Genomic DNA, 19,554 nt, shown 5'->3' on the forward strand with positions numbered 1-19,554 from the left:
AGGTAACGAGCTCAAAGGGTATGAGAATGGGAGTGGGGAGTAGAGCTACTTACCTGCGCGTAAGCACCGTACGGTCCAAATTGATTAAAGACAAAAGGATTCAATAGGTTCATATGACCAGCCATTTGCTGCATGCGTCTTATTTGTCGCTCTTTCTCCGTGTCGGCGTATTTGACAACCAGGCTGGAGGATGCACCCTGCGAAGAGCCAAGTAAATGATAAAGAAAGAGACTTGAGTAAGAGTGCCAATGGTATTGCATATTTATAGGCGGCTTTTCCGTTTCCTCCGGAGAGGAAATCCTATTACAGGCCATTATTTTGTGCCTTGTCATTTGACGACATCGCTGTCTTGTTTTTACCTGTGTGTGCAATGGCCTCATTCTCCGAACACTCAACACGCAGTGTTCACTGTGCTTTTGTTACGCTCATTATTATCATATTATATTTTATATGCTTTTGTTATAAAACAACAACAAGAACAACAACAAAAAAGGTAAAAATATCGCTCGTAAATAACAAAATAATTGGCAACGCACTTCAATTTGCATTTCCATTGAAATCGGCTTACAAGCAGCTTGCTCCATAATAGCACAAAAGTTCCGTCCCCCCAATTTCCCTTCCTATTGAGCAGCCACCATACTTTATATATATATACGTATTCTCCTATTTTCTCGGTTGAACATTATGTTATCTATTGTCGACTGTCATTGATTTTGAAACATTGCAACAAAGACATCGCCTAGGCCTCTGTCACCTTACCTCCAACATTGCCTGCTTTGATGTCAATTAATTAGCATAATAATGGTCGCTTCACATTTCGCACTTTGCCCATCACCCATCCACCTTCTCAACTGGAGGGCTGGATGACAATTGAAGCGACGACAACATTTCATGTGCCTGGGCATTTTGTTTTGTTATAATTAAGACGTTTTGCAGATGAGTTGCCTGTTTTTGTAATAGGAAACCATTGCTGAATGAGACTATCGAGCGAGAGGAGAAGGTGGAGTAGGAGGAAGCTTTTATGATTTTGCAAATCATTAATCAAAGTAACAATGATATTATGTTGCATAATTTTAGGAGCACACTCTCTGCCTTGCTGTGTGTGTGTTTGTGTGGGGAGAGTGTGTTGTTAATGAGACTATAGGAAAACAGGTGCTCCATGTACATAGTTATCCGCCTTGCACACAATTTTAATTAATGAAATATGAAACTCAAGTTTATGCAAAGGCCATGATACGAAACGAAGCGGCAACCTGGCAACCCCCAATGGGGGAGAGGGGCGGAGATGAGGGAGAGGGAACACAGAACTGCGAGCAATGTGAAACTATACGAGTATTCTTCCCCCCTTCTCCTACTCCACCCCTTATCGTAGTAGCTCTAGCATCCCTAACCTGGCCAGGCCATGTAATGAGTTTTAATGAGCAACCACCGAACATTAGACTATGAGCATGGACCACGAAACAACGAGGATAATGCATCATGCCGAACTGTTTATGAGCAGCAAATGCTTGCCTGAACTGCCATTTATTTCCATGAAAGTAATCTGAGGCATCTTTAAGTTGCAAATAATAGGCTTAAAGTGTTCCGCCAAGAGCCAAGCTACTGGTAATTGTAATTGCAAGAAAAGCCAGCAAGAAATCAAGAGTGGGGAAAATATACAAGTACACAAGTATTATTTTTGAGAGTAAATGAAATAGAATGTAGTCTGTTTTCAATTCTTCATACATATGTAGTATATACATTATACATATCTATATACATTTTTATTTCGCTCAAGCGAAAAAGATTAGGTTACGAAGTTACAATATAAACAAAAAGCTTATTTGGTGATATAGAATATTGGACGAAGTTTTAAGTTCTAAATAAAATGAGTAAATTAAAATAAAAATGTATATCTGTGGGGATGTTCATTATAAAAATAAAAAGAATAACAAACTAATATGGAAAAAGCCAACTTATAAATCAGAATAATTTACAGTTTGAGTTCATAGTCCTTAAAATGGAAAACTATTTGCGTTTTTTATAAATTTATTAACTCATTCAACCAGAACAAGCACACAAAATGTGATCAAAATGACAAAAACCACTTTAATAATCTGTAAAGAATTATATACATATTCATTTATTTCCAGCTATATATAAGCAAACATATAATTCTTTAAATATTATTAAAGTGCTCGTTGTCATTGCGAACACTTTTTGTGTATCCACAACTTTAATTGCAGTCATTTTAAACAATTTCCTGCCAGAATTTTTGGCAGGCAATTTTAAACAAGAGCAATAACGAGAGCGGCAGAGGCAACAGCAGACATTAATTGAAGTGCACTTCCTTTCAATTTTCGCCAACAAATTACAGCATATCAACAACAGCAGCAGCAGCAACATGGCAAGCACACACACATAAGCACACACACACACACACACACTCGCACACACAAAGAAGAGTCCTTACACATGCGGAGGCCTCAACGAGTGTTCGTCCTGTATGTGTGTATGTGTGTGTGTCGCCCGTCGCCCTCTTTTTTCGCTCCCACGCTCTTATCCTTGCTGCTTGCTGCTGTTAATTTCATATTTCGAAACATGACACTTTCACACTTTGGCTAATTTAAAAGCATACAAAATGGTGGCCAACACACGCACGAGCTGCTGCTGGTTGTTGCCTCATTTCGTGACGAATGTGCTTTGTAGCAGCTGCTGCTGTTGCATGTGGCACTCACACACACACACACACACACACACACACACATACACAAAAGGCGGCGAATCCTTTTCGCGCATACCATATGCAACGCTTGTCCTCCTAGACATCATCGTCTCTTGTTAAATTGTCGCCTGACACCTCGCTAATGTCATCACCATTTGCTGTTGCACGTTGCGAGTTGTTGTGAGTTGCTCGTTGCGCGTTGCGCGTTGAGAGTCAGCCACATTATTACTGTAATTATGTTGGCCGTGTAAACGTCATTAGGCGTTTTAGTTGCGCCCTGGCTCCACACAGAACGTGCCCCAATCCCAAAACCGTGTAGCGCGACAATGTTGTCGACTCCTTGTCGACTCCCAGTTGTACGTTGTCCTTGTAAATCTTTCAACATATTGCAATGGACAAATTGCTGGCATTATACTCGCACGCATTCAAGTGTTAGAGGTGCCACCAATTATTGCAACGCGTGGCAAGTGTAACTCTCGTTCAAGCGGAAGTTATTATACTACATACTATACTACATATTATTTTCAAGAGTTTGAACTAAGTATCACTCTAGATGAACTTTTAGAAAGTTGCACATAGTTGCAGTATTGTTGGCAACTTAAATTGCATAAGGACTGATGCTACTTTAGCAGACAAAATGAATTGTTAAAAGTATTTGAGAAAGAGTAGAAACTAATTGCAAAATGAAGTCAAGTTCTTCAATTCTTTAAATCAAGAAAAGTTATTCGTTCTATAACATTTTAAAAGCATATTTGGCAGGAATTTTGCAAGATATTTTCTCAACAACTACAGCTGGATCTTTGATTAGATTAAATTAATATTTTGTGTTTTTGCATTTATTGTATATTTCAAGGAATATCTAATTTAAGGCAATACTTTTCCTTCAATAGATTCCCTTCCTAAATCTATGTATATAAACAACAAAGAATGAAATTTATTAAACATCCTAAAAGTATGCTACACATTTTGAATGCAATCTTGTCTCGTACACCCATCATTCATAATTGAATTTGTCTTTTCATCGCTTAATTTGGCCAATTGTGTGCTTGACATTTATAATCCCATTCGAAGCCATTCAATTGCTTAATCTTTTCTATTTCAAATTATTGCCCCAACTTCAGCGCCATGCTGTAATTAGCCTCGTTCTTCAATCTGACCAGAGAGAAAGACAACATGCAGTGCAACAGGCACATTCATATGTACAAAACCACAAAAGCTCATAAATTAATTCATTAACGTCAATTTGATAGCCTTATAATCCCTGGGTCGCATGTCTTGTGGCTGGGCGGTTGCCAATTTGTTGGGCAACCACAAAAGCTAAAAAACCCAGAATTATGCCTTGTAAGTCAGCGAAGTCAATATAAACCGTTTATTATATGCTATGTGTGCAGTTGTTTGGCTGCCACTTCCGTTTCCTGAAGACAACGACGATGTCGACGACGACACGAAATTCGCATTCAAGTGAATTGCTGCGCCAAATGAAATGAAAAATTCAACACGACACTGAAGCATGGCGGAGCACGCCCCAGGCAGCAGGCAGCAAGCAGGCTGAAGCTGAAAACTCCAAGGACTGAATGCAACAGGCAGCAGGCTGCCACTTGCCGTCCGTTCGTTCGTCCGTCCGCAATCGTTTTGGCAAGAGCCAACTAACAAGCCAAAACTACTAACAGGAGGCCGACGTCAATTCTGGACTGGTGCCAGGCGGCACTTTTGGCAGCAATCGCATGTTGCATGCCACTTGCTTTTGCGGCACGGTCTCGCAAACGTGACGCCATTAGCTTGGGCCTCTGGCTCATACTCTCTCTCTCTCTCCCCGTCTGTCTTTCACTTAGCTTCGGTCGAGGCGTTACCATTTTGGCACTTGGCAATATATATAAATATTATTTTTTTTCACTTTATTGTTTTTTTAATGCTCGTTGTTCAAAGTTTTTGCCAGTTTTTGTGCTGTTGGCAAAGTTTCAAACCGCACGACGAGGCCAAAAGCCGTAGAGTGTTGTTGGCCAATTACAATTGAAGGCTTACAGTGCATTTAAAAAGTAATTTGTCTGCCAGCCGCCCAAAAGCCGCGCATGTATTTATATTTAAATGCAAATGCACCGGCATCGAAACAACTACTATCGAAAGCTGAGAGAGGGGCACATGATAAACCTGTTGGCCCTCTATGGGGCTCTAGACACGGGTGTAATCACAGCTACCCGTCGTGCCGTGTTCACTAATGGCGGCTACAAGCCACAAGCTCTGAACTCCAACCCAGGGAAAAGCTCTTTCAGTTGTGCGCCAACGATTACAAGGGCGCTGAAAATGCAGGCAGCTCAGAGGACAACATACACATAATAAACTGGCATGTATGCAACGTTCAACGTTCAACGTTCCGAGCTGTCGTCCTGGCTGGAGTCCTTTACGTGTCTGGGGACATGTTAACATGGCAGAGAGTCGTGCCAAAAAATTATTATTCCCGCCTCGACGCTGCGTTTTTGTGTGTGCAACCTGCGACTGCGACTCCACTGAGCGTCGATTTGTCAACGCCTAAAAGGACAACATATTTCTCTCTCAATTTGCAAACAGCAACAGCAAAAAAATAAATACTATTAATACAAAAAACAAAAAATAAGAGAGGAGTAAAAACTAGCAAACAAATTGGCGGCAAATGGTTTTAACAAATGAATTATATACGAGTCCGACGTGTGCACTTTTATTATATGTTTTGTCCGCATTCGTTTTGCAACTGATTTGCATTTAATAGTTTATTTTTAATACGAAAAATTGTTATATTTATTTTTATTTGTATTTTTTTTAAGCACCCGCCGGCTGGCCGCAGCTTGTTTTAATTGCTAAATGAATTGGCCCGAATGCCTGTGTCGTCGTGCATTTGTTTAATGGCCAGCCATTTTTATATATCAATTAAAGCAGCGACAATAAAATATTTCATCTCTTAGCCATACCCTGCAAACGTTAAATGGGTATAAAAGTGCTCATAAAATAGAATATGCTGAATATTTGTCAATTGTTGTTTGAGTTTTATAAATTATCAAAGAAATCGCAGTAAATGAAATTAAGAAATTAAAATACTTTAGTTCAATAAAAGGTATTTCTCGGTCGTTTATTCCCCACTTAAACATATTGATGTGTATGATTTATTTCACAAAAAAAATGTACACGCATAAATTTAGAGCTAAATGGATTTACGTTTGGAAATTCGGCGGCTAAAAATGCTATTGACGGGGGCTTAATGGAAGTGCTTTATAAAGGTGTCAAATTGTGCAGCACGTTGAGAGAACAATTAACTGCCTAACGGCCTTTTGCTTTAATTGTTGACATTTTCCATTTAAATTCCTACTCAAGAGCTGTGAAAATACATCACAAAAAAGTATAATAAATTAAGCATATTTTTCTATTCATTACTTGAACTTTTCGCCTACTGTTAAATGCCTTGAACCTATTTTCATTATTTCCATTGAATGTCTCTATGCAGAATCGATGGCTATGACAAACGCCAAACAACTGGCAACGACTTTTTCAATTAATTTCCATTTAGAACACCAAAAAAAAGAAAGAAAAAAAATAGAGAATCAGGAAGAGAAGAAAATGCGAAAAGTAAGCCCCAAACTCTCAATAGCAGTTGTACAACTTACAGCAAAGTGGGCAAAAGTAGCAGTAAAACTAATTACAAATTCATTTTCAGATTTTAATTTTGCTGTCAGCTCCAGTCTCGAGTCCAACAAACAGTCGACTCGACCGCGTCCAAGTCCAGACCACTCAGCGGGGCAGCGAATTTTCCTAACCGCGCGCAACGTCAAAACAAAACGTGAAATGCGGAAGGGGAAACGTGAAGGGAAAACTCTACTCAAAAGCACCACATAAACCACAAGCCGAGTAAGTAATCTTTTCCGCCAAATAAATCACACCATCGAGTAACAAAAAAGAAGAAGAAAATAAATAATAAAGAACTGCGACTGCAAGTCAAATTAGTGTAAAATGCCACTAAGCTACCTAAAAGTATGCTATGCATTAACTGTAGAGAGATGGCAAAAAAATTTACGTACTATGCGAAAAGTTAGTTACTTTGGGGCCAAAGTTGCGACGCGCTGTTAACCGCAGTGTTGGCCACGCCAAGGCTTTCCCAATGTGAGAGAAAGGGAGAGAGCGACAGATAGAGACAGACATACAGACAGACAGACAGACTGAGGCAGACAGGCGTTGCATACATTAAACAACTTTTGGCTCATTGCATTTGGCCCTGGCTCGGAGTGCGGCATCAAAAGGCAGCCAAATGGAGCCGCAGGCGAAGCGTAAAATGCGGGCAAGCAAAAAGCGCGAACCATTTTCAGAACGTCGACGAGGACGAGGATGAGGAGAGGACGACATCGGCGTTGACAATGCAACTTGGTCGTGGCCAAAATGAAAAACTTATTTAATTTACTTTGCTTTTTGCCGCAGCCAGCAATTTAATTCAATTAAGCGCTGAGAGTTCCTTTAGATACAGCTTTAAAAAAGGGCGGCCTAACAAACAATCAAAGGACCTCAAAATATATGTGCAAAGAAAAGTGACAAAGAGAGAGAAAGAGTAAGAGAGAAAAGCACTTAACACAAGTAAGAGAATTAAAAGCTTTAGAACTCAGTAAGCTAGACTCCTAAAAACTATCACAAAATTATCATTTGTCAGGCATAAGACACGATTCTCACAGAATTTATTATCGATATATTTTTGTGAGTTTTCGATTTTAATTTAATTAATAAAAAGCTGAAATTAATCTATATATTAATATATAATAAGTTTTTAGATTAATTCCATTTTTATTTTTTTATTGTTCTTGTAATAAATATATCAAAAACGTATTTTTATAGCATTAGTTCTTGTAATGTAAAATTAGATAGTTTTAGGGCATTTTTTTTAAGGGCAGAACTTTGAAGTGTTAGCAGCTTATTTATATTTGATATCTTTTATATATATTTTACTATTTGAAAATACATTTTATTTTCTTTATGTACTTTTCAAATATTTGCTATAGTATTTCTTTAACTTTAAGCGGCATTCTAATAAGCAATCAACAGGCGACACACACGAAGATATGCCAAGAATGCGACAGCAAAAGTTTAAAGGCAAGTTGTACTTGCAGTTGTTGGCTTGGACACCAAGACAATTCCCAAGTAACGCCCCTCAGCTTCGGTCGTAACGCTCAAGTCCATTTAGTCGTTCGTATCTTGTGCCTGGCCTTCGCATGCCTTGTTGCACTTGTCTTGCATACTTCTGGGCGCAGCCAAAAGACAAGAGAAATAGTTGAAGGGGAAGTCTGAGAGCTGAGCACATGCCATGAACTTGGCATTTTGTTATCATAGCTGTTGTTGTTGCTGCTGTTGTTATGGGTATAAATGTCGCCAGAGCCCCACAGTTTACTCAAGCAAATGGTTGGCTCAACACCGGCAAAAGGACGCCAGGCTAGGCAGGATATTACATGCAAGCATGATTGAGTTTCAAGCACTCGTATGCTCGTTGCAAGGAAGCGGACAATTCCATAAATTTAATGTCGGAAAACTGTGTGCAAAAAGTTGTTGGAACTGATTTTAGCATAGCATTGCAACAAATTGAATTTAGTGGCGGCAAGAACCCAACGACTGAGCCTCTAATGCACTTAAAATCAAAGTGCGTTCAACACACAGCTGCAAAACAAGAGGCAAAAAAGCAAACAGGATACGAACAACTACAAAAAATAAAACTAGAAACCTAAACTATGACTAAGGACTAGCAAAGGATGCGCTCCGACTGTCTGCTGCGTTTTTTTGTGCTTGATTGAACAGAATGTTGCCGGGCCAAATTTAATTTACGACTCTCAGAGCAAGACAGCAATATTGAGTGTGAAAGAGAGAGAGAGAGAGAGAAAGAAAAGTCTACTGAGAGCATGAATATTTCATTTTCAGTTTTTGGGCTCGCATAAAAAGAAGTTGTAGACGCCTAAAAAGCAGTTGTAATTGCGCATTGCAGTCGTAAACAATTTACAGTCGAAATTGTTAATAAAATTATCAAATATTATATTTATGGTCAGTGTAATGGGCAGCAGCGGTCAGAGCTGACTGCAGATTTGCTTCTGCCTTCTCTCAACCAACTCGTTGGCTTTTTATGGTGGCAGTTTAATTTGCTGCTTTGGTTTTACGAGCTGTTGATGCGATAGTTGTTTTTGTTGGCCATGGGGATAAGCAGAGTGACGGTAAGTGCCCAGTTTTATTTGGTTGGGTGATAATCCCCGAGTGATTCGCATACCAAAATCAACTCTTTAAAGAGTGCTGAGTGAAACGTGCGAATACTATGAAATAAAATGTTTCTATTAAGAAGGGAAGTTGTTGCTGAAGTGCTTTATTGTATAGCATATCATTTAGATGATGGCCTCATCTGCAACAGTCTTTAGGTAAATTACTAAATTTTCTTTAGTCATAAATATAATTAAAGAATATATGATATTTTAGCAGTATTTAGACTTTAGCTAAATTACAAGATCATTAACTTTATTGGTTTAGAACATTGTTCATAATAATTTAAATGAAGCAATTCCTTTACAGCAAATCTCTTCTGCATGTTGGGCAAAAACAAAACGCTGGCTTATTATACACAACCTTGCGCACCTTTTAGTTGGGGGCTAATGAATCAACATAATAAACAAAATTGGCCACACAACACGCGCGCCTCCAGATCCAATTAGCCCAATAACCAAGCGAATGATTTTGAATACTGGCGTTCAATGTGCTGACCAGTTGCGTGCCAAATTTTAAGCCACAAACAGCAAAAACATTTCGAAAGGACACATCAAATGCAGGCACAGTCACAGGACTCACTGGACACAGTTGCAGCGAGTGAAAATTGCACAAAAATATTTTGCAAAAACTAGGAAACTAAAATCCAAATGAAAATATTATTAAATTCAATTGGGCAAACATTACTGTAACCATGGCCGTGGCACACACACACACACACAGCGAGCAATAAAAGGAGCAAAGGAAGGAAGAGAGAGGAACATATGTGAGTGCGTGTATGTGTGTGTGTGTGGATGCAACATGGCGTCCATTTGGCAACGGCCGCCGCAACAAACGACCAAAAATTGCATTGCCATTTTTACGCGCAATTTGTTTTGCGGAAATATTGTGAAAGTTTTTGAGGGGGCGAGCGACGACGACGCAGTCAGAAGGCACGCCGACAACTGGACAGACGACATATATGTATGTATGAAGTACATACATTCGTGTATATATAGACCGGGGACAGGCTGCCACGTTGGCGACATTTGGCCAAATTGCATACTAATGTGTGTGCGTGTGTGCGGGTGTGTGTTTGTGCCTGGCTAGAGCCAAATTGCCAACGGGCAAATGGCCACAAATGTTTTATATATTTTTATTTGCTGCATGTGCGTTGATTTCTGATTGTTATATAACATTTCATTTAATGCGCGATTTTAAACCCCCAGCGAAAGACATCAAAATAGCAGTCACACTCCCTTTCTCGCTCTCTATCTCTCTCTCTTTGTCTCTCTTCACATTTCAATGTCTATATTACGTCTGCCTTAATTTAATCATTCGAAATCTGTGCATTCTGTGTGTGGACCCGCCCAAATGCAGTAAGCACAAATCGCTTTGTGTCAAGCCGCAGTTTGTGGCCAAAAAAATGCAGAGAGCATGGAGCAAAAAAGTAACATCAGAATCATGGCAAATCTTTTCTAACTATTTGCAATTCAAGCATAAGTCTGCCAGAGTCTGAAACTGAAAACACACTCGCATTCTGCCCGAAAGGAGTTGCATATGCAAAAAGCGAATGCTCCACCCACAGGCTACAAATCTTGCAATGAATATATTTGCCCCAAAATGCCAGCTGGTTGCAGACACAGTCTCTCCGTCTCTCCTTTCATGTCCTTCACTCTGCGACAGTCTGCATCGGCATTGCATACTTCTAGGCGTTTGGCGTGAAACGTTTTACTTTTGGGCAAACTCTGCGCTGATAAACGAGTGTCGTCAAATCGCGCGGCACACGCCTCGCTTACCTTACCTTAGTGGTGTCTCCTTCTTGGCGGTTTATATTTTGACAATTTTTTATGCTCACTCACACAGACATACTATCAGTCTTTTACTGCCTTACTCCACGCAGGCAAATTGCTAGCGGAAATGATAGACGGCAGTCGGTAGTACATAGTTTTCTAGGCAATTTATACAGTCGCATGTTCCTTTGTTGTCTGTGTGGATTCGAAACTGAGTTTCAGAATCGTCTGAACTGTTCCTTAAGTGCAGCCGTTAAGCTGCGCAAAGCCTAGAAAGCAATTCAACTGCACTTGAGCTTCAGTAGTTTTGTGATTGCGAGAATTTAAGGGTATTGCTTTCATGATCACGATTTAAGATTGCAATAATTTGCTACAGTTTGCTACTGTTTTTAATCTAGTTTTATTTGCAAGACTTTAAAGTGGATCTTATAGTTGAAGTGCATTTAATTGAAATGAATTTGAAATGATTTGTATTATTTAATGTAGAGATTAAAATATTTTGCTGAGTGTGGTAAACAGTTTAACATAACTCTCTGTTTTCTGGTCTGTGAAACTATTAATATTAAAGTTCTTTCTTCTTTGATTGCTTGGTGAGACACATAATTTAAAATTTTAAAGAAGAATTAAAGTACATAAATATATATGCATGTTATTCTGGCTTCAGAACTTAAAGCTGATATCATAACAATAAATTATTGTTCAGGTCGCTGCAACCATCTTTTCTATGTTTTCTAGTCTATCAAATACAATTCATATTATTTATTTTACAGCTTTTCTTATTTAGTTTTTATTAAAGTGAATGTTTTAATCCGCATTTATATTTAGCATAAATGATTAGATATATAATTAGTTTAAGTCATGAAAGCAAATTAAAGAATGAGCTATGATATTTTTGCTATAGAACTGTAAGCTCATATTGTTACTTTAAATTATTACTTACTTACTCGATTCTTCAGCATAAATTTCAACTTTAGTACTCCAATATTTTGCTACCTTATGCCCAGTTAATTGGCAAACTTTGCATGATTTCAGAGAGCTAGCTTAAATCTTCAATAAAAATAGATTTGCAATGCATTTCATTATTCAATTCTTGGCAGTTGCAGTTCGAAACTTTATTTAAACATGCACACAGATAGACAGACAGACAGTTGCTGCTTCTCTTACTTTTCTGTTGTGCAAGCTACAAGCCGCTTCTGCTTGACTTGCTTATCATAACAAAAGTTGCATAGCAAAAACTCTGTTGTACAAAAAAAAAAAAAATTGAGAACGCTGTCCGTTTGGGAGAGTCAAAACGAAAACGAAATAATATGCCAAAGCATTCTTCACTGATTCGGCGCTACGCGTTTTTGCACTTCAAAGTACTTCAAATCAATTTTCTTCACTTATTTTCATAAACCGCCAGCCGGCAGTCCTTTACCCCCCTCTCTTCGACAAATCCTGCCATCCCTGTTCCTGGACAGCCTGCGGACGCAACACAGAAGAGAAGAAAAAAAATTTGCCAGAAAAGTTCAATTTTTGAAAAATATTTGCAAATTTCATTCACTGCGCTCGTCCATTCAAATTTCCTGCATTTATGTTGTTGTCCTTTAGGGACGCACACGGCCAGAAATATGAGCGCAGCCAAAGGAAAGAGTAAGAAAGGCATGAGAAAAAAAATGAAAGAAATAAATGGAAATAAAGGACAAAACAGCAGCATGGCCCGAATAGCGAACAAGCGAGTCCAGCAGCTCAGCTGCTGTTGCTCCCTCGTCCCCTGTTGTCCTTCGAGCGTCTTTGTACCCTTGCCTCGTCTTGCTCTTCATTTTCGGCACATTTGCCCGAGCGCAAGGACCTTTTGTTATATTGAGAAGGCAGCAAGAAATTGCGCTAAGATGCTTATCCTTTTTTTTTGCTTTGCTCTTTCGTAGGAGCAAAAATGGTAAAAATGCTCCATTATTATTTTTATTACTTATTTGCTTTTAATACTTGACGATGGCGAGGGCCACGACTACGACTACGGCTATGACTACGGGAACGACGAACGTCATCCAATCTCAAAGCGGATGTCGTCTACTTTGCATTTTGAGCCGTTCTACTTGTATGCTTCCTGACGCTAGCCAGAACCCAACAATCCGGCATATTTTAAACGACGTCGCGTCGTTTCCCGCCTCCTCATCCTCATCCTCGAGCTCATCCTCGACCCGCCCCGAAATTATTATGCTAGTGTCCCTGGGTCGTCCCGTCGCACTTATTGAAAAATTCGCATCTCACATCAGACCAAAAAAAAGGAGATAAAGAACCAAAAAAAAAGGAGAAATGGAAAAAGAATTTCTTTGGGCATCTGAGCTTCGATGACTTTCGCTTGGCTTCGATTTGGCTTGTCTTGACTTGGCTCTCTCACTGTCTTGTTGTAGTCCTGTTCTGATGGTCCTTTCCTTCTTTGCTACTGGCTCTTGTTTTAAGTGCAGCCCCTAGTTGGCTTTGTCGTCTGTGTTTATGCAAAAAATTTGTCTACTGTCTACTGTCTAAGGTTCTGCCTCCATCCATCCAGTCCAGTCCAGTTGCCTCTTGGTTTGTCTTATTCTTTTGTTATTTCTTGTGCTTAAGTAGTTTTTGCTGTTTTTCATACTTTTAGCTTGTAATCACTGTCAATGTCGACCATTTTTTGTGTTTGTTGTTTCTGACATGCTGCTTAAATGCTTCTCAAGATTTAGCTACTTGATCTCTCTCGGCCACCCCAAAGTTATTAATAATAAGCTATACAAATTTCTCAGTGTCTAGTGCATAGATTGCATTTGAGATTGAAGAGCGAGCGAGCGAGTGTGGAGGACGGACCATTGCACCTACACAAAAAGGATGCCCAAAAGGGTTTCGTTTTTTCTTTTCTTGTTTTGCTACTGTTATGCAAATTTGTAGTACATACCTGGAACGATAAGAAAAAGAAAGAGAAGAGAATGGATATGAGTAAGTTGAATTTTAAGTGGATTTGTGCGAGCGCTGTCTAAATTTATGACTAAAGGGCACAGCACAGGTTAGACTGACGCTGAGACTGAGCTTTTGCGTTGGCCATCTAAAGATGGCTACAGAATTGATTCAATTATTATTGAATTGAGCCTTGAGCTCTTAAATCTAAAAATTGATATACAATTGGAGACGAACAAATCTCTATTAAGTTTTTCAATTTGCCATTACATCCGCTTTTGAGTACAATCAAATTTCGGTCAGCCTAAAACTATGCAACGCTTTCAATAGCTGCGCCCTCCATTCAATTCGGTCAGCCTAAAACTATGCTTCGCTTTTAATAGCTGGAGCATTTATTGAGCTTGGCGCTCTGAATGGGAAGCTCTAGTAAAATTTTAATAATAGCAAAAAGTTCAATTGGCATTTCAATATTGTCTTTGACCTTAGCCTTTTATCTAGAAAATGCATTGGCACAAATTGTAGGGGCGGTGACACGACACGCATTCAAACATACACACTTCAACCTCTAGAGCGAGAGAGAGAGAGAGAGAGAGAGGGAGAGAAATATGGGGAAAACTCGAGGACAAGCAACAGCAACAACTAAAAGAGGGGCGTGTGCGACTGGGCTGCGATGATATTATGAGTGTTGCTGGCATTTCAACGATTTTCAGTTTTCTTATTAAATATTCTAGAAATGTTTCGGAATCCAATGATTGTGCAATGGCATGTACGCGCGTCCCCCGCTCTCCCCATTCCTCCCAGTCTGAGTCTCAGTCTCACGATGCCCTCTTGAGCTCTGTGTGTGTGTGTGTGTGTGCGAGGGAAAAGCATTTTTCGCTTTCAAGCAGTTGGCAAGGGCAATGGGAGGAGGGGAGCTGCCAAATGTTGTTTGTCATTTTAAGGCAGTGCCATGGGTAACTAGTGAGCTGGAACTATGGCACAGAAGCAAAAGCAGCAGGAGCAACAGCAACAGCTTCGGCTTCAGCATCGGTAGCAATGGCAGCAAATGGCATTGCATGGGGGGCTGGTAACTGAGGCAACAACAAAGTGAAAATGAAATGACTCGGAACGAATGACAAAGCAAGCATTTATATGGCAGAGAATGCTTAAGACTGCCAACGGAGCAGAGTGAGAGAGAGAGAGAGAGAGAAAAAGAAACAGAGAAGGGGCACGACCAAGTCAAATACACACATTCGTACTTTATGTACTCGTACCTTTTTGGCAGGCAATGAAGCATATCCTAATTGCCAAACAGAACTTTAAAGTTTCTTATTTCTTTTTTGGCATTTTTGCATTTTAAAGCAATGCTTTTAGGCCAAGTTTTCATTTATCAATGCCGACATTCTTTTAGGCGATCAATAAATAATTCAATAGTTGTCATATTTTTCAAGTGATTCTTCGACGATAATGAACTGAATGTATTATAGACTTGCTTTTCAGCTCCATTAAACATGAAAATATTTATAAGAATTTTGTTAATAATAAATTTCGAAATTGACCTTTTTATAAAAGCAGCTCTTTACGTAAGAAGTTAAATATTAAAGTAGTATCTTTCATAATAAATCAAAACGAAATGTGTTTACCTTTTGGGGGCATCAATGAAAAACAGCTAAATAAACAGATGAACGTATGTGTGTGTGTGTGCTCAGTGAATTTATGCAACGCAAATCAGCGCATTTTACGATTGAACAAACAGCACGCAACGCATCGCATCGCGAAATGCTTTGGCGATAAACAGTCAACTAATTTTGTCAAAAAATCACAGCAAAGCTATCACGCGAAAAAACGTGGAGAGATGAAAACTAATTTACAATTCGCCTGAGAGCAAAATTGCAATGTCAAACACACACACGCACACACACACATACACATATGCAGACAGGCCGCAATCGAGTGCAGTGTAAATATCCTGCGGTTTTTAGTTTATTATTAATTTTTGTCAACGAGTCCTGTCTGTATTTCTGCCCTGTCACTGATAATAAATTTTCACCAGCAAAAATAAATACATATTTATACATCTATACTAAGCATATATGTATGTGTGTGTGTGGCTATATATGTGTCTGTGCTTAGCGCGTTTTTGTTAGCATACTTTTAAGCGCCATTTAATTAATAACACCAAAATGCCCAGAGGCGGGAATTGTTTGCTGAAAATGTTCATATTAATTTCAGTGTTTTCGTTTTTTTTTCTATTTTGTATTTTGTATTCCAGCAAGTAGGAAATTTTGTAACATATAATATACACGTAAATTTACAAGGTTGTTTTTTTTTGTAACTGTTAATATTTCTTTGCATTTGCACATTTATTGAAATTATTTTCAAGTAATTCTTTATTTGGCCCAAGGGCTTCACAATTTTCGGTATCACTACACATTTTTGTGGCACTTTTTGTTTTGCTTTGTCATTTGGCTTTTGTGTAAACCAAAAGCGGAAATCACGCACATTGCGGTTAGAGTGCTGTCGACACGTGTGTGTGTGCGAGTGTGTGTGTGTGTGAGCACAGTTATTTACTTGATTAAAAATTAATAATTGCACACAAAACTGCATGCGGCTCTAGTGGAAAAAATAACAAATGTCTAACGGGTAAACAAAACAAAATTTTTCGCACACGGATGCAATTTAATATTTTAAATATGTCAATTAAATGCTGTGAAATAAAGAGAGTGAGGTAACGGAGGGGGCGTAACCAGACAATCGCTGACAGGCGACTGGCTGCTGCTGTTTATAATAAATTATAAAGTTTCGCAGCGCCATACATAAATTAAACTGAAATGCAACAAATATTTATTGCACAGTTTGATAAATGTTTGAGTTGCACGCCATTTAAATTTATATTTTATATAGTACTTTTCGCCTCTAATGGAATTAGATGTGTTGCTCCTAAAGGTTTTTTTTCAATCGAAATGCGAATTTAATGTCATAGCATTTGTTTGGTGCAATTTCTTTAAATTAGTTGTGAGTTGTTTAGATGTAGCTAATTTCATTTCTAATGGAATCAGATTTTTTTTTTCATTTATAATCGAAACGGGAGTTTAATTTCAATGCATTTATTTAGTGCTGCTTCTTTAAATAAATTATATAAAAGATACTTTTACGATCATCATGAAAGTTTGAGTTGTTTCAGTTGTAGCTTTGTAAATTTATGTTTTATACTTTTCGCTTTTATTTTTCAAGTTTAATTTAAACACACTTATTTAGTGCAATTTCTTTAAATTATATGAAATATATTTTTTTTATTATTATGAAAGTAATGCACGCGAATTGCTTTTAGGCATTATTGTTATTGGAGCAATGATGGTAGCTGGAGAGGCTATAAAAATATTGAACTTTACGACTATGCGCACGGCACTCGTCCATGGCACTTGTCATAATTCCATCAGCGGCGAAAAATCTTTAAACCAACATGGCTCAAGGCGGAGGAGAAGCAGAATGGTGGAGGAGGTGGAGCAGCTTCTATGGGCTGCACTCTAGGCAAAGTCAAGTGCTTAAAGCAGCTCAAGAGAGCGACGAAGAAGCAGTAGAAGAAGAAGAAGTGGAGCCAAAAGACGAGTGCTTCATAATGCACATGAAAGCAGAAGCAGCAGCAGCAGCAGCAGACGCAGTCACTCTAGGCAGTCAGGCAGACAGCGAAGGATGTGGAGTGTAGCTGAAGCTGCTGCTGAAGCAATAAAAAAGCAAACTCCACCCGTCGCGTATCATAGTCAGACACAAAAAAGGCACTCGTCAGTCAGTCAGTCAGTTAGTCAGTTGCAACGACGTCATCGGGTCGCAAGTTTAAACGACTTAAGCGCCAAGGAAATCATCATTAAAGTCTCGCCAAGCAACTAGGCGTTGACGCTGATGATGCCCCGGCATTGCAGTTTTGTGGGCGTGTCCCTACTACACCTACTACACCATCCATTCCCTTCCTTTTTGGCAAATGCAATCGACAATGATGGTTAAGTCAAGTGTAGGTCGTTGGTCGGGTCGCATTTGAGTACTCGCCTCTGTCTCTGTCCCTCTCTCTCTCTCTCTTTGCCCGCATCCAAGCATTGCCGTCATCCATCAGCTTGATTGTTGTTGTTGCTTGCGTCTCTGCATTTTTCCGCTTCTAGGCGAACACACTTAAGTAAATAGAGTTCAAAATGAAAATGCGCCCAGCCAGCCAGTCAGCCAGTCATCCAGCCAGCGTCGCGTCAAGCATTGAGTAGTGAGTGAAGTGCCAGGCCAGGGCTGGCCTGACATCGATCTGAGAGAGAAAGAGGCGCCACAAAAGGCTTACAATGTTCGGTCAGCTGTTAAGCGTTGTACTACAACTACAGACTGCATTACAGTCCCATATACTATATGTGTGTACAGTGAGTGGCAAGAGTATGTGCACACCACTCACTGGGCTTTAATGCTCTTGTCTCTGCATTTGTTTTCAACTGTCCGTGCGTGTACCATTTTAATTAACATGCAAATCCAGTTGAAATGCCAATTTATGCTTGACATAATATGCAACACAAGAAAAAAAAAAAATGCGAAACAGGATAATAAATTGGTAGGAGAAGCAGCAACTAGGCTGCTGCTGCTGCATACATTGCTGTCCATTCAAATATATGCAACTTGTTATTTTAATTGAGTTTTTAAAGTGTTCGACTTCAATTTAAATAACAATTTTTGCTTCAATTTGAAGGTAATAAAATTTGATTTTAAAAATATTTCCATTCATATATTTTATGATTTTCCTCGAACTGTAACTATATCTATGCTCATTGTTATTATGCGTGTTTTTTTCAAAAATAATTATATAATAATTACCCATTTGTTGGGAATTGAAATCCGCGCGAGGCCAGCTTATTATTTTTATTTTTTATACAATTAATTTAATATAATTCTTGTTGTTGTTGCTTGTTGAATATTGTTGGTTTTTTATTTGATTTTTACATTGCAGCGTCGTCTTCTTATGCACGCAAAGAGTGTGGAGAGTAAATATGAAAAATTATATGCCACACATAATTGCAAAAATAATAATAATAATAATGATTATTTTTATCGTATATATATCTCGAGCGAGGCAATGCATAAATAAGTTTTAATTTGGTTTTATAATCAGAAATGCAATGCATAATAATCGTTTTAATGAGACGAGCTGACAACGAGCAACACAACGAACAACAACAACAAGAACAACAGCAATTATAATCAACAAACAACTCGAACGATTTATCAACTGACAACCAGACAACTGTCAAAGGTGAGACGCAGTTATCCAAAAAAAAGCAAAAAAAGAAAAAAAGAAATACAAAAATAAAGAGGGCGCTGGCAGTGGGCGAAGTCAAGTCAATTTGGTAAAAATTGAAACACCTGCTTGATTTCACGCCTGATTTAACCTGGCCATTGTCGCTGACGATGACGAGAGACGATGACGCTGCTGTCCTTGAGTCCTTTCTTTTGCCTTTTGTGTGTGCAGCAGCAGCATGTGTTTGCAATTTAGCAGTCAGCTAGGAAAATTCAACAACTCGCAAGTTTCTCACTTTTTTTTTTTCTGTTTGTTAGTACTTTCCTTGCAGCTCCTTCTTTGGCAAACACTTGACGAGGAGGTCTTTGGCAGGACTTTAGATTGTCGGCAACTGATAGCGCCGCACCCAAAAGCGAGAGAAAAATTTGTTGGCCCCTGTAGCAATTTGTCTTTTGTTTGAAGTGAAATTTGTTGTTTGTCAGGGCGAAATTTAATGCATCTAACTAACTAGTTTAACTGCTCAAATGCCAAATGCCCACGAGCAATTGTAGTTGCGACCAAACCGAGGGGTGCGAGGCAATGACAGGTCATAATTAAGGCTGCTCAACATTTGGCTAAGGCATTAACAATAACAACGATGGCAAACAGAGATATGTCGAAGCTGAAATACGCTTGCTGGCAAACAATAAAGA

At 38.9% G+C, this 19,554-nt stretch overlaps 1 protein-coding gene across 11 annotated transcripts in view; it reads right to left on the reverse strand.

Annotated features, from left to right (window-relative positions):
• Positions 1 to 19,554, reverse strand: part of LOC133844417 (CUGBP Elav-like family member 4) — a 171,050-nt gene that overhangs the window by 12,834 nt on the left and 138,662 nt on the right. For all 11 annotated transcript variants that reach the window (XM_062278384.1, XM_062278386.1, XM_062278387.1 and 8 more), the window contains one exon: positions 54 to 197. In XM_062278384.1, coding sequence (XP_062134368.1) covers positions 54 to 197 — 144 coding nt within the window. The remainder of the gene's footprint in view (positions 1 to 53; positions 198 to 19,554) is intronic.

This window comes from Drosophila sulfurigaster, chromosome 3 (genome assembly GCF_023558435.1).
Source record: "Drosophila sulfurigaster albostrigata strain 15112-1811.04 chromosome 3, ASM2355843v2, whole genome shotgun sequence".
NCBI classification, from domain to species: Eukaryota; Metazoa; Arthropoda; class Insecta; order Diptera; family Drosophilidae; genus Drosophila; species Drosophila sulfurigaster.